Source organism: Struthio camelus, chromosome 11 (assembly GCF_040807025.1).
Source record: "Struthio camelus isolate bStrCam1 chromosome 11, bStrCam1.hap1, whole genome shotgun sequence".
Lineage (NCBI taxonomy): Eukaryota > Metazoa > Chordata > Aves > Struthioniformes > Struthionidae > Struthio > Struthio camelus.
The window spans coordinates 15,664,456-15,679,890 of NC_090952.1; the positions used below are offsets into that span (position 1 = coordinate 15,664,456).

Consider the following 15,435-nt stretch of genomic DNA (forward strand, 5'->3'; position numbering starts at 1 on the left):
TTCCCTCTAGTATAGCTTGTTCCCTAAATCAAGCAACAAGTCTGAAGCGCACAGTTTCCCCTGTAGATGCCTATTCATTCTGCCTCACCGGTTTTCTGACTGCGGAGCAGCAGCATGGCAGGAGCGGGGGAGTGACTCTCCCAGGGTGCCAGGAGACAGAACAGCTGGCCGATTGCTCCTCGCTCATTCCCTGTTCGGCAGTGTCACAGCTTGAAGCTCTTCATCCAAGAGCCAGCACCAGCTTTAATGTTAGCAAAAATAAGGGGTTTTTTTTGTTTTTCACTCACAAGATTGGATGCCCATTACTTGATTCTCTTTTATCCTATAGTTTTATTCTTGAACTTTCTAAGAACTAAAGTAAGAGACTTTTTTGCTTGCAGGTAGCTTAATGAGGGGGGTATAACATCCACCTTTTCTCATGTGAGAATCCCACTGAAGTCTGTAGAATGCCAGAAGGTGATAAGGAATAGTCTCACGTGTGAGTAAAACTCTGGGGGAGGGACATCTTACATTAGAATATATTAAATATATTACTCACATTCTGTGAGTATCAAGTGACCTCAACCCACCCAAGCCTGACTGGAAGCCTTATAGGCAAGGCATTCATAGCGTAAAAGATAGTCCCTGCTCCACTGTAGAAGACAAGGCAGTTTATTAGAAGCAAACAAAGAGACCTTGCCACATAGTACAAGACATTTTTTCCCCTTCTTAGAGTACCTCTTTCCTTTGTATCCTCCATCATTTCCAGCCACAGTCAGATTTTTTTAAACATGGTATTTCTGCGCCATACACAGCCATAGTACTTTTACAGAGTTTGTAGGCCATTCACTCAGGAAGGGATGAAGTATTATTTGATGAGTTAGTGTATTCAATAATGTCCTAGCACAGAATCCTTATTGTAAATATATTTCTTTTCTTGAAAAGTCAGTTTAGTAAGCGGTTTCCACAGGAGAGTTGGGCATGACAACTTGCTTCCAGGTTTTGCATTTGACTTGATATCACACTGCTTTATGGAACAATATCCCAGATAAGTTCTGCATCTGATTGATTGGTTGTTTTGTCTTCTGATTTCACACTTATCTCAGGGGACAGAGGGATAGGCCAAGCTTGGTTTCAGCCTCTAACAGTGAGCTGGAGGGTGAACAATCTCTGAGTAACTGAACACAGAGAAAGAAAATAAGTAAACGCGTACTGACGGCACTGCACTGGCATCTTGCAATTTAGCAAAATTAAATGCCTACCCACTGTGCCCTGACAGTAAAATCTGGCAAGAGTAGTGTTATGAAGCTGGACGTCCCCCCAGGCTGAGTTTACAAAGACAATTAGTCAGAAAGCCCTCTACCAGCAGCATGTCCACTTTATCAAACATTTAAGACAACAACTCGTTGCAAATGAGTGGAAATGAATGGAGTGAAAAATCCCTGCCAGTCTCTGTTCAAGGGGTGCATGCATTGCAGTTTTTCTCAGTTGATGCTTTCCTGGAGCAGGTAAGAGGTTACTTGTTGCAGGTTGAAGAGAGCCTCTGGATAAAATGGAGTAAGATAGGTAGAAATAATATGGAGCCACGCAGAGACATATATTTGACAGCATTTCTTCCACTTTATTTAGCACAGTACTCTTTCACACTGGTTCTGTCTTCAGTGTATTACAAACTCACAGTTTCTTATCACACTGTACCTTTAAAAGGATGCACATGCAGAGACTCACTCTAGTACCTGCACACTTTTCAAAAATGCTCTCCCTCCCCCTCTTCTGATAGACAGTCTGGCTAAATACATAGAAGATGGGGACAATGGGTAGAGTTACTGACTTTTTTTTCTCCTCAAAAGGCTATGTCCTGTCAGTTGAAGCCCTATTACAAGGCAGTGCTATACAGTCATTGCTGTATTTTGCTTTGTCGGTTGTTGTTTGCTGAATATGGCAGTTGTTACTGATTTATCTGGGAGCAGAGAGATGTTGTAGACTTGTTAAACATAAATTGTTTAACCACAGGAACTCTAGAAGCAGAGAGAGCCCGCATCAACCTGTGCTTGCCTTTTCAAAGATTGTCACCTAGTTTCCCCTGTGTTCAGATGAGATGGTGCCTCCTCCACCCTGGTCCTGTGTGAAGGACCACAGCATTGCCTTTGGTTCTTTTAGGAAAAGGAAGGCATAGCATGTGATGCTAATATAATAAAGTAGAGCCTGATCCACAGAGATTCCTATTAATTTCTGGAGACTTTTTGTATGCTAGCCTGACTATTTCCAAAGAGAACAACCCAAACACCTCTGTGTGCGCATTGCTTCTCTGCCAGGTGTCGTTGTGGCAGCTGGATACACGGGGTTTGCTCATAACAAGCGCTGGGATGTGTGTCAGCGCAGGAACAAGGATAGCGTGCTCCTCAGCCGGTCATGGCAATTGCAATTTCTTTTGCCTTCTGATTTCAAGGGTCAAACATGTGTGAGCCATCAGTATCCCTGGTGGGTTCAAATGAGCAAGGGCTTACCTGGATGTCATTTTCAGGATGACAGCAAAGCAGAAGAAAAAGAGAGAGCCGAGAAGCGTGACTGAGTGCCTGTAAAGAGATACCTCTATGCCCAGAGGTAGCATGAATGTAGGCCGCTAGCAGCTGTATGAAAGAAGAAAGCCCTATACCCATGTAGCCTGAGTTCAGACAGTCTTACCAAAGCACACCTGAGGTGACTGCATCTGGAAATGCACTTGGGAATCCCCAAGAACAAGCAGGATGTTTAGCTCATATTTCCCATCAGGTTGTTTCTCTCTCAGAAACTTACCCTGGAGGGAAATAAAAAAAAATCCTTAGTGCACAGAACTCCCCTGAACTTCAGCTGAAGCTGGGTGGGTGGGTGGGTGCGTGTGCGTGTGCGTGTGCGTGTGCGCGCTCACCAAGGCTTCTTGCTGTGAGTAGGCGACTCAGCATCTCTGCTGGCCTCTGCATTTTGATGATTCTGTGGCAGGAATGCTTTTCTCCTGACAGACTTTGAAAGCACGGCTTTAGTCCCAGAAGTAAATTTGGAGAGGCAGATGACTGAGCATGTCTGTATATAAAGTGTTGCTTAGGAAAGGTCAAAAATGTGAAAGGAAACAAAACATAATTAGGCTTATATGTAATTTTGGAGTAGATTGCAAGGTGAATTTTAGTACAAAGAATTACCTTGCTATCCCATGAGCTTCTGTTTAGGTGCATCTATTTGTAAGCTACTTGTAGCGGTATTGAATGCCGCCCTGTGTGTGTATGTCTCCTTGGGTGGAGAGTAATGTGTCTCACATTTCTATCATTTCTTCAGATATTTCTCTTTGCAAAAATTATGTTAGTAACCTATCTGTGTGTTAGTTTTTGCTCTCCTTTTTCTTAACTGAAAGAAAAACACATGCTCCTTTGGCAAACAACAGATAAAAAAAAAAAATCATCAAGAGGGATGAGTGAGCTTGTGTCACGGCAAGATGTTTAAGAAAAGGTTAGAGATGACAATAATGGACATAGTGTGTAGCCTGAATAATCTTGTAGACTTCAGGGAACCAGACCAGATAATCCATGCTGCCCTGTCTGTCTCCGCTATCTTCCAGTCACTATCTACCATCAGTCTACGCAGAGAATTTCTACTGATGATGATGGAAATTTGACTTAGACCTCAAACGGGAAGTACAGTCCAGTGAGGCTAGGATACAACCCGTTAAAGCAAATTATTCCCTAAGCACGTTGTTGTCTTAGATGTCAATCTTGACTTTGAGCTTGTGCTTAAGTTTTAATTGCCAAATTATCTTTGGTTTGTTGTATTTTTCAGGCTGAATGGAGATATACATTAGGCTAATTCTCAGGAGATTTGACATGTTGTAGATTAGGATGACTAGCTTAGAAACCACTTAAATAAGATTTAGAGGAAGAGGTTTTTTTTGTAATTGCAAATTAGAAATAAATATAAAAATACAGTGTATTCAAACCCCAACAATGAAATTATATAGCATAACTAAATTTCATTCTGAGATAAGTCCTACAACATCATAAACTTATGTCACTGTCAATAGCCATTTATAATCAAAAATTATTTAGATATGGTGAAATACAGTTCTCCTAGACACTTACTCATTCCATGGTTTATTAAGTTGAAATGTGCTCTTTTGTTTTGTTTGTTGTTTGATTTTTTGATTCCCTTTTATGAGAATAGTACTTTGTTAATGGTTCAATAATTAAGGGAGTTTACATTTTAAAGACTTCGGTTTTTAATTGGTTGAATATTAAGCACAGATCATTTTCAGATCTGTTGTGATATGCAAATTATTGATGTCTCAGCTGCATTTGTTTTCAGGTATCAGTCTATCCGCATAATGCAAAATAACATTCTGCAATTATTTCAATTAGATGCAGTCAGCCTTCAGAGCAAGCTACTTATTTCATTTCTGTAAATGAAGAAAGCAGTTGCTGATTTCCCTTCCCTGATGTTTACTGCCCAGAACTACCACTCACAACTGGTATGTGTGCAATACATAAACAGCTTTCTAACTGAATTACATTAACGTTCATACTAAAGGACAAACAGTGGAACTCCCCTTGCAAGATTTCATTTGGTTAACTGACTCTTCCGCCTTGGGAAAGAGATGTCACCTTGTTTGGGGATGTTCATTATCATTCCAAATTACATTATGAAATGTAGAATAAGTAGGAGTTCTTAGTTAGCAGAATCTGTTTTGCACAAGTGCATAACATTAGAGGGTCTTTTTCATCAGACTGCAGCTGTTACCTAAGCAGAGGAGCAATTTCACCTAACCAGAAAGCTGGAGATAACATAAATAGCTGTGTTGTCTTAAGAACGGGCCGGGCATGTCTCCTCACAGCGATTTTGTTCCATAATTGTAATTCGCATTAGATGCAGCAAATGTTATCATCCTACCCACTCCGTTTCCACCTCTACTTTCTTTCGGGGGGGGGGGCGGGGAGGGGGAGAGTCCTTTCCTCCCCCGCTTTCCCACGCGGCGGTGGCGGCAGCACCGTCCCGGCTGTGTCCGCGCCCGCGCCCGGCACCGCACTTGTGGCTGCGCGGCCCATGGCAGCGCCGCGGGGCGCCGCGCGGCAGCGCAGGTGGCGGCAGCGGGGCCCCGCCGCTCCCGCCGCCCCGGGGGGCGCCGCCGCGCCGGCTTGAGCTCCGCGGGGGCGCAGCGGGGCGTCTTCCCGGGGAAGGTAACGGCGCCCCGCGGGAGGCGGGGTGGCGGCGGCCATGCGGTCGGGTTGCTGCTCGGCGGCTCGGCTCTCCCTCCACGCAGCGCCCGAGCGCTCGGGGTGCGTTGTGTGGTGTGGTGTGTGCGTGTGCGTGTGCGTGTGTGTGCGCGCGGCGAAGGGGGGGGGGGCTCCCGGCGTGCAGGGGGTGGGGGGGCGAGAGCAGCGCGATGGGAGCGGGCGCCCGTGCGCAGAGGACTGCGCTCGCCGCGTGTGCGCGGGGCGCCTCGGCGGCGGGGCGGGCGCTGCGGGCGGCGCAGCCCGCCGGGGACCGGCAGCACCGCGCCGCGCTGCGCCTCGCTCCCTGCCTGCCTCCGCGGGTGCGCCCGCCCGTGCCCGTACCCGCCGCGCGCGCGGAGCTGCCCGAGGCGAGAGCGCGCCGGGGGGAGCGGCGCCGCGGGCACCTCGGCCGCCGAGGTAGGGAAGGTGCCGGGCTCGCCGCGGAGCGCCGCCGCCGGGAGCATCGCCGGGGGCGGGCGGCCGCCCCGCCGGGCGTGTGAGTGCGGGCGGGGAGAGGGGCCGTGGCGGGGGCTGCCTTTATGTTGGCGTTTTAATTTTTTATTTTTAATTATTCCGGAGGTTTTGTTGTTATTACTACAGCTGTTACTGCTGTTATTTTTAAGGAGGGGGGAGAGGCAAAGCCGAGCAGGCGACAGCGGCTTCCTCCCGGAGCCTCATTCCCATCGCGCTCGCCTCTGCCCCGCTTCCCTGGGCACCGGCTCGGAGCTCCGGCGAGCGGTGCCTGCTCGCTGCCTTTGCGGCGGGCCGGGGCCGCGCTGCCGGATGCGCCAGCACCAGGAGGTGTGGGAGGGACGGGGCAGGATCTGTGCCGCGGGGAAGGGGTGTGAATGCGCTGCGGGCTGGACTTTGCGAAGATGCTGAGCGGGGAGTGTTTGCGGGGGGGGGGGCGGGGGGCGGTTGTGCCTTGTTGCAAAGGGATGCGGGGCTGCACCGCCGCGCTGTGCCCCCTTCCCACCCGGCGTGTGTGTGTGTGCGGTGCGTGTGTAGTGTGTGTGCGCGCCAGGGTCCCTCCTCCGCTTCCCCCGCCTGGAGGCGGAGGGCGTCGGGGCGCCCACGGCAGAGGGGAGCCGGCACCAGCCGAGCCGGCTCCGGCCATCGTGTTGCGGCAAAAAATTGCGGTAGTGTGTGCGCTCCTGGCCGGGCTCGCCGACCCGCCGCCAGCGCGGCGCAGTGCGCCGGGGTCCCGCGGCGGAGCAGGGGCCGGAGCGCGGGCGAGGCGGGCGCCGGGGCGAGATGGAGCGGCGGGGGGCGGCTGCAGCGGGGCGTCGGGCTGCCCCGCGCCGGGGAGCCGCAGCGGCTGCTCTGCTCCCCCGCGCTGCCCGCTGCCTCCTCGACCCCTTCCGCCCCCCTTCCCCTCTCCCTTCCGTGCCTCTTCCCAGCGCCTCCCTCCTTCCCTCTCGTCCTCCTGTCCTCCCTTCCTTCCTCCCTTGCCCTCCTTCCCAGGTCCCCCGGCTCATCCTCCCCTCCTCGCGGCTCCCTCCAGCCCGATTCGCCTCCTTCCAGCTGGCTCCAGCTTCCTGCACTTGCATCCCGGCTCCCTCCTTCCAACTCGGTTGCTTCCCACAATATGAAAGGAAAGGGGCAAGTTGGGAAGCGGGGGAATGGGGAAGGTGGGTGGAAGCAACTGATTATTGACTGGCTTGTTGAGGGGAAAAAACAGGCTGTAACTCGGAGGAAATCCTGTGGCTTCAGTTTTTCTGAGTGAAAAATGGCAGCTCAGCTGGCCTGGCTGTGTGCGAAGGGCTCTTGAAAGCCACCTCTGTATCAGTGCAAGGATGAGAGCAAATTATATAAGCTTCTCTTTTTTAAAAAAAAAAAAAGTTGTTCTTCTCAGGTTTCAGTAGTGTCAGGCGGGTGAATTGTGACTTTGTTTCGCCCTGTAAGTCAGGGTGTTGTTGTTATTCCTAGGGATGGGACTGTATGCCTGTGCATGCTTCTTCCACATCTGTGTGCCTCCATTGGTTCCCTAGAGCTGATCGTCTCAATTTATGGATAGGTCATTGTATCTCTGTGATCAATTTACCACATATTTACTTAAACTAGATAAAATAAGTGACAAAAAACGTGCGTGCATGCCTATGTATCCCTTGAGTGAATCTCAATATTAACGTAGTGGTAGCTGTATGCGTCGATGCTATAGATAAATATACATTGAATGTGGGCACTGCTTTTTGTGCCAGCAGCTTCATCCTTTCTATATTGTGCTATCCCAACTCAGATTTTTGGGCATGCATAACGTCAGCCTTTTTGTTTAACATTCCTGAAATGCACGGCAACATGTGAGCAGTGCAGGACTGAGGAGAGTAAATGTGCGTAAAATTGTAGTCTCCTTTGGTTACTTTACTTTGTTAGTTATGCATGTTTGACGTGTGTGAGAAGGAGAAATATATTTGATAGACCTTACAAAGTTATTTGTGTTTGTCTACAGAGATCTGCATTCCATATTTGAAATTCTAGCTCCCGTGTATTTGTTTGGGTTGCTAAAACCCTTCATGTTGTTTGAAATTCAGTGCTTGTAGTTTATCTATAATCCTTGGCAGGTACAGTAGCTCAGTGGAGTACAGTTTTTAACCCAAAGACTTTTTGGAACAATGACAACTGAAAAACATTTTCTTTTTTCTTTCCTTCTTTCTTCTTTAGATTCTTTATCTTTGTTCAGGAGCCTAAGGTTGCTTGCTGATCGCAAGAAGATGTTTCTGTGGCTCTTTCTGGTTCTGTCATCTCCAGTTTCTTCTACAACTGCAGATGCTGATATATCTGTGGAAATTTGCAATGTTTGCTCCTGTGTGTCAGTTGAGAATGTACTCTATGTCAACTGTGAGAAGGTTGCAGTCTACCGACCAAATCAGCTTAAACCACCGTGGTCTAATTTTTACCACCTCAACTTTCAAAACAACTTGCTAATTGTTCTATATCCAAATACCTTTCTTAATTTTACACATGCAGTGTCCTTGCAACTGGGTAATAATAAATTACAGAACATTGAGGGAGGAGCATTCCTGGGTCTTAGTGCATTAAAGCAGTTGCACTTGAATAACAATGAATTAAAGATTCTCCGAGCTGATACCTTCCTTGGCATAGAGAACTTGGAGTATCTCCAAGCTGACTACAATTTAATCAAGTTTATTGAACGGGGAGCCTTCAATAAGCTTCACAAGCTGAAAGTCCTCATCCTTAATGACAATCTGATTTCATTCCTTCCTGATAATATTTTTCGATTTGCTTCTCTAACCCATCTGGATATACGAGGGAATCGAATACAGAAGCTTCCATACATTGGAGTTCTGGAACACATTGGGCGAATTGTCGAATTGCAGCTGGAAGACAACCCTTGGAATTGTACTTGTGATTTGTTGCCTTTGAAAGCGTGGCTGGAGAACATGCCTTATAACATCTACATTGGCGAAGCTATCTGTGAGACACCTAGTGACTTGTATGGAAGGCTGTTGAAAGAAACCAACAAGCAAGAGCTGTGCTCCATGGGGACGGGGAGCGACTTCGACGTGCGCGTTCTGCCTCCCTCACAGCTGGAGCCCGGCTACAGCATACCTAATGGCCACACTACGCAGACATCAATGCACAGATTAGTCACAAAGCCTCCAAAAACTACAAATCCTTCTAAGATCTCGGGGATAGTAGCAGGCAAAGCGCTATCTAATCGCAATCTCAGTCAAATTGTATCTTATCAGACGAGGGTGCCTCCTCTAACGCCTTGTCCAGTCCCCTGTGTTTGCAAAACACATCCTTCTGACCTGGGATTAAGTGTAAATTGCCAGGAAAGAAATATAGAGTCAATGGCCGAGCTCGTACCAAAGCCCTTAAGCGCCAAGAAACTGCATGTAAATGGCAATTATATTAAGGATGTGGACACCACAGATTTCACTGAGTTCGAGGGGCTGGATTTACTACATTTAGGCAGCAATCGGATTTCAGTAATCAAAGCAGAAGTTTTCCGCAACCTTACAAATTTACGGAGATTGTATCTCAATGGCAATCAGATAGAGCGTCTGAGCCCAGAAATGTTTGCTGGCCTCCACAATTTGCAATATCTGTATTTGGAATACAATGTTATCAAAGAAATCTTAGCAGGCACTTTTGACTTAATGCCAAATTTGCAGTTGCTCTACCTGAACAACAATCTCCTGCGAAGCTTGCCAGCGTACATTTTTACTGGTGCACCGCTTGCTAGACTGAATCTGAGGAACAATCATTTCATGTATTTACCTGTAAGTGGCGTTCTTGATCAGCTAAAATCTCTGACACAAATTGATTTGGAAGGTAATCCATGGGACTGCACGTGTGATTTAGTTGCTTTAAAGCTGTGGCTTGAAAAACTAAATGAAGGTATTGTGGTGAAGGAGTTGAAATGTGAAACACCTGTACAGTTTGCTAATATTGAACTGAAGTCTCTGAAAAATGAGATCCTCTGTCCTAAACTCTTAAACAAGCCATCTGCTCTGTTCTCTAGTCCTGTGCCTGCTGTCACTTTTACAACACCGCTGGGACCAGTTCGGAGTCCTCCTGGGGGCCCAGTTCCACTGTCCATCCTGATTTTAAGCATATTAGTTGTGCTTATTTTAACAGTGTTTGTTGCTTTTTGTCTTCTTGTTTTTGTGCTTCGGCGCAACAAAAAACCGACTGTAAAGCATGAGGGGATTGGAAACCAAGAATGCAGTTCTATGCAGCTGCAGCTAAGAAAGCATGATCACAAATCAAACAAAAAAGACGGACTAGGTGCGGAGGCCTTCATTCCTCAAACCATTGAGCAGATGAGCAAAAGTCATACCTGTGGCTTAAAGGAGTCTGAAACGGGCTTCACATTTGCCGATCCGCCAGGGCAAAAAGTAATTCTGAGAAATATTAATGACAAGGAGAAAGATTTATTGCATGTGGATACCAGAAAAAGACTTAGCACAATTGATGAACTGGATGAATTATTCCCTGGGAGGGATTCCAATGTATTTATTCAGAATTTTCTCGAGAGTAAAAAAGAATACAACAGCATAGGGGTCAGTGGCTTTGAAATACGTTACCCAGAGAAACAACAAGACAAAAAAACTAAGAAATCTCTAATAGGTGGTAATCATAGTAAAATTGTAGTGGAACAAAGAAAGAGTGAATATTTTGAACTAAAAGCTAAACTTCAGGGTTCACCTGACTACCTTCAAGTCCTTGAAGAACAAACAGCATTGAATAAAATATAGGTCATGCAATCTTATTGCCTACAGAGGACATTTATTTAATGATGAAAGTGCCTTTTGTTGACTTTTAACTTCCAAATACTATATTATATTGATAGGCATAGAGGCAGGTGTATCCAAGGGTATCTGATTAACTGTAGCTGCATATGATTTGTCAAGTAGAGGAGAAATTCTTTAATAGGTTTTACTACATAAAGCTCGTGCCCTGTGGAATCTTGTAGGGATACTGCAAACTCTATTGCCAAAGGGATGCTTTATACACGTTACACTGAATTTAACCTCAAGAGGCATATATGTTTTGTACCTTAAATGCTAAACCTTCGTCTCCTTGTGATTTGTTAGAGCAAACACAAGAAACCTGGTACTGATGTTTGTACCTCAGCTGGGTCCTTCATCCTGCACGTGGATTTAAGTTGGTGGAACTGGAGTAATCCTTTGATTTATGGTGTTGTAATGGCACTGTTTAAAGATTATCTGAAAAGTAACAAGCATGCAAAGAGAGAACATTCGATAGTATGTGTAAATTGGTTACATTTATGGCCTGCATCTTGAAACCACTGGAATTATAATGTTAAATTGTGCAAATATTTGTTTAAAATATACCATGCATTACATACCGATGAAATAAATTTGACCACTTGAAACATACCTGTCTATACATAAAATTTAAAAAAAAAAAACAACCCAACCTGGCTTCTGCGGCATTTGTGGTGATCTGAAGAAAATATTTGATGTTTATGCAGAATCTGTTGTAAGACTCATCTCCAATTAAAACTAGAGTTCCTTCTCAGTTACATGGAACACTTGCAACCCTAACAGGTTGTCCAAAATTGTCAAAGTGCTTACTGTGTGAGCGTAGCAGAAACTATTTTTGTAATATAATTCATATTTATGAAATACTTTGTATACTAAGTAGGAAAATATGTACTCCTTAATATGTATTTAATATGCTTGACTTGTTTCCCTGATCACAATGCATTAATCATTCAATATAAATAAAAACAGAACAATATACCAAACAGAAACTGGGGATGTGATGTATAGAATTATCCAGAATTAAGTGATCAGGTATAATAATAATAAAATTGTTCTGTATTATTCTTGTGAAATTAGCATATGATCTTATTTCAGATTTGTTACCAATGGTGCATTTTAAAATAGATTCGTTAGATTTTTAGTATTGTGTCTCAGGCAATTACTTGCCATCAGTTGTCTTGCTTTTCAGGGTTCTACAGCTTAATCTAAATAGTTTTCGCTACAAGTATTTACAGGAATTCATGGTAAAGGGTAGTATTTTAATTATATATGCATCAATTTCTGTTCTTACTATCTGTCTGACTGCTCTCAGTCAGAAAATCTGTCAGAACAGTAAACCATATGGCAAATCACATCTATTTAAAACCACTCTGTAAAATGAATATAGTGGTCTCAGTTCAGTTCAGAGTATTGTGTAGTTCATATCTATAGGGAGTAAAAACTTGCCTTTGTGAAAGCTGATTCTGAATAGCTAGGGAAAAAAAAGTAGTTGGGAGAATGGAAAATACCCACTTTATCTCGCAGATAGATGGTAGCTTCAGATGAGAGTAGAGATGTACTGGTAAAGTATCATACAGAAAATCTATACTATGAGATTTAACATAAGTTCATTGATGTGAACAGGAATTTTTCCATTCATTTCAATGAGTTTTGGATAAGACCCTCTGTCGCCTTTACTTCCAGATCCTTTTTTCTATCCATCTTCTATAATCAATAAATAAATCAATTAGGATTAGTAGGGAATAAGCATGAATGTTTTTCATGAATTTGAAACTAGCCAATATTACAGCAAGACCCACACTGCTGTGGGGAAGGCTGTATCAGCTTTTGCCATTGCAAACCTCTAATTTCAGGGCTTTATGACACTGCTGTAAAATGTTTATTCTGAACTGATACTTGGCAAACAGCCTGGAGTATATTTTTTAACAAACTTAAAAAAAAATCAGAGCTTCTTTATTTAAAAGAAAGTGAAAACAAAAAGACATTTTCTACTTTCAGACACATTTATTTATGCTCTTGTAACCTGGAAAGAGGGTTGTTTTATTATTTTCTCCATAACACAAAGTATATAAATGACTTCAGATAATAAAGTGATAAAAAATAAATGGCTTTTATCTTTCAAAAAGCTGCTGTTATCCATGCACAATAATTTACTTAATTCAAAATGTCATAGGGATTTTCAGGAGATGGTTACTATGCATATGTGCATTTTGGCATAGAAAGTTCCTAGCTGCCCGTTGATGCAATACATTGCCAAGGCTTTAAAGAGAGCATTTGAGCTTATTGTTTCAGGAATCTGTGGCTTAAGGGGTGCTGAAGGTACCCGGCCGTGATGTCCTGTCGCGGCTCCGCAGGCAGCTGGGGCACATGGGGTCGCTCGCCCCCACTCTGCCCTGGCTGCAGGCTTTGGGGATTTGCCGAGGTGCACTGGGATTTGCCAAGGCATGAAGCTTGTGACACCCTTCGGCACACTGTCACAAGCTGTCGTGCTGTGTCCCATGCCCTTCTGGTGAGAGGCAGTGTTAAAAAAGCATATCAAAAGAGCAAATAAACTAAGAGTCTGAGGTGATGTTAAAACTTATGTGCTTATGATTGGTGTTGCCCTGAGTTAAAAGAACAGTTGGCAAGCGACCGTACCTTCCTCAGCTAGACAAATTGAGTTTGTTTTCCTCTCTTCTTGTGGTGAAGTCTTCTATTTGCTGATTAAGAGAGGAAGAACTGTACTGTTATACCTATGTCGGGTCAGATTTTCCTGCTCATTGAGGTCCTAAACTGGTAGAGCGTTTCAGCTTAACCTAATCATATGCCGTGGTATTAGTCATGAGCTTAAAATGAAATACTTGCTCAAGAGAGGCTCTTTGGTGAGGCTTTGTCGTTGGCTTCAAAAGGAGCAGGCACAGAAACGTTACTATGTGTAATAATAATCCATAGAGCCCAGTTGTCTAACCACACACCAGTGATTGCTTTTCTCCCGTGAGTTGTCCAGTGACTCTTTTGGGATTATGCAGTTGAGTGTAGGTTCACCAGCATCAATAAAGGTTGCACAGCCTGGACCTTCCCATAGAAATTGTTCCGTAGTGTTTTACATGTATGGTGCAATATGTAGGCCTAATAATGTGAGTAAAGAATGCAGAAGCTGGCAAAACACTATTTCTGTAATATTGTTACTTTGAATGACAACCTTAATGTCAATTTATTTCCTCCATGTTTTGAGACAGTGTATGTGTCTATACAGCAGTTTTAATGTGATGTCCATTCAAATCTACGGTGAGTCTATCATCTGGAAAAGTGACTCTTTGATGTGGCTCAACAGACAGACCTTCCTGCTCGTTATATTGATTTGAGTGGCCATGCTTGTAAAATGGCTGTTAAGACCCATAGACATGAACTAAATCAGTGAAGGTGTTAACATAATCTGTTGTGTTCATTGTATTATAAAGAAGTTTACATTTTTAAAAATGAAATCAATAAAGTATAATCATTTCCTTGAAAAAGAAAAAATTTGTGCAGTTTTGTCAGAAAGCAACTATTATGGTGCCAGAACGCAAGGCCAGTAGACAATTTACATCTTACGTTTAGTGTTCCAGATTAACAGGAAATACATTTGAAATCTAATATTACAAAATCTTTTTTTACCATGATTTTTTTTTTTGAAAAAAGCCATAAGGACAGTATAAATTATGAACAGCATGGCCTTGTGAATACTGTTAACAAATGTTTCGGAGTTAACAAAACACACCCAGAACTTGATCGTGGTATAATATCTATAATATCTTTTGCATGATTTGTACATTGATATTGTATGAAATGAGCACAGTGAGTTTTTTTTTTTTTGGTTGCATCCAAAGAAGTGGGAAGAAAATATAACAAGAATGTATTTAAAATCAATCTATTTTGAAATAAAGTAAAGAAAACAAAATGTATTGCTTTTACCCTGCTTCGATCATTACTATTTTAGATTAGTTTATAATAAAAATAGTTACTTTTAACATCCAGTCCAATGTAAAACAAAGAAAACCATTGTTTATGACTTTGGTTTGCCTTCAGCAACATCAAAATATTAGCCAGTATCGACTTAAAAAATCGGGTGAAGTATTAATAAAATTGTTTGGTACAATTGTATCTCGGAAACTTTTTGAATGCCTGCAATATTCTCTTTCAGGTCATTTGTATATGGGAGAGAGCGTCTAATAAGTAGTTAAATATTAATGTATTCTAATCACCTGGGACAGTTTATTTGTTAATATTGTTTAATGAAAGTTTATCCTATTGTCTAACAAAATCCTCTTTGCCTCAGTTATAAAAATAGTCTGTCAGAAGTCAGTGGAACCTTCTGCATTAGTGATGTGAGCAGGATTTCGTTTCTGAGATCATCAACGTAGAAGTGTTTGGACGTTTGGAAGTGTTACGTAGTACGTAATGCTAGGAGCATTTGTTTTGATTTTTTTCTCCCTTCTCATTAATCACCTTGAATAAGACAATTTTGTAGAGGAACAAAATTAATTTATCTTTAATTAATTTCTGACAAAAAAAACCCCAAATCAATCTACACACCTTTTAACCAGGAGTTTTTTCATAAACAAAGTTGAAAAGGCATCTTTAGGTAGTTTAACTTCCAAATTTAGATGTTGTAGTAAAAATGTTTTACAAAGTGTAATAAAAATCTTCATGGAAGGGGAGAGGAAGAGGAACTGTGTCTAGATTAAACATTCTCCTGCTGTGCCAGATTTTACATGCAGTGTAATGGTAGTGATTAAGAATCAGAATGTGTTGTGGACTAGAAGATCAGGACTTGATATTGATTTTTTTTTTTTCCCACTGCCCACTGCAGTGAAATGCTAGGAGCAAATCTATAGCATTCATGAGGAAAGTAGATGCCTGCTCGTATAGAACTCAATAGGAGTTCTTTCTAAACAACTTGAGGATCAAGAGTAAATATTCAGGTTTTGAAAATCATATACATA

The 15,435-nt window shown here is 43.2% G+C and overlaps 1 protein-coding gene across 7 annotated transcripts; it reads left to right on the top strand.

The window, feature by feature from the left end:
- Positions 1-5,126: 5,126 nt before the first annotated feature.
- SLITRK4 (SLIT and NTRK like family member 4) lies at positions 5,127-14,353 on the top strand. 7 transcript variants are annotated; one of them, XM_068957282.1, is made up of 2 exons: positions 5,127-5,177; positions 7,875-14,353. In XM_068957282.1, the coding sequence occupies exon 2, from the start codon at positions 7,925-7,927 to the stop codon at positions 10,436-10,438; it is 2,514 nt and encodes an 837-aa protein (XP_068813383.1). In that variant the 5' UTR covers positions 5,127-5,177; positions 7,875-7,924; the 3' UTR covers positions 10,439-14,353. The 7 variants fall into 7 exon arrangements, with proteins under 7 accessions (XP_068813383.1, XP_068813381.1, XP_068813380.1 ...); XM_068957280.1 differs by lacking the exon at positions 5,127-5,177 and adding an exon at positions 5,199-5,276; XM_068957279.1 differs by lacking the exon at positions 5,127-5,177 and adding an exon at positions 5,584-5,630.
- The last annotated feature ends 1,082 nt before the right edge of the window (positions 14,354-15,435 follow it).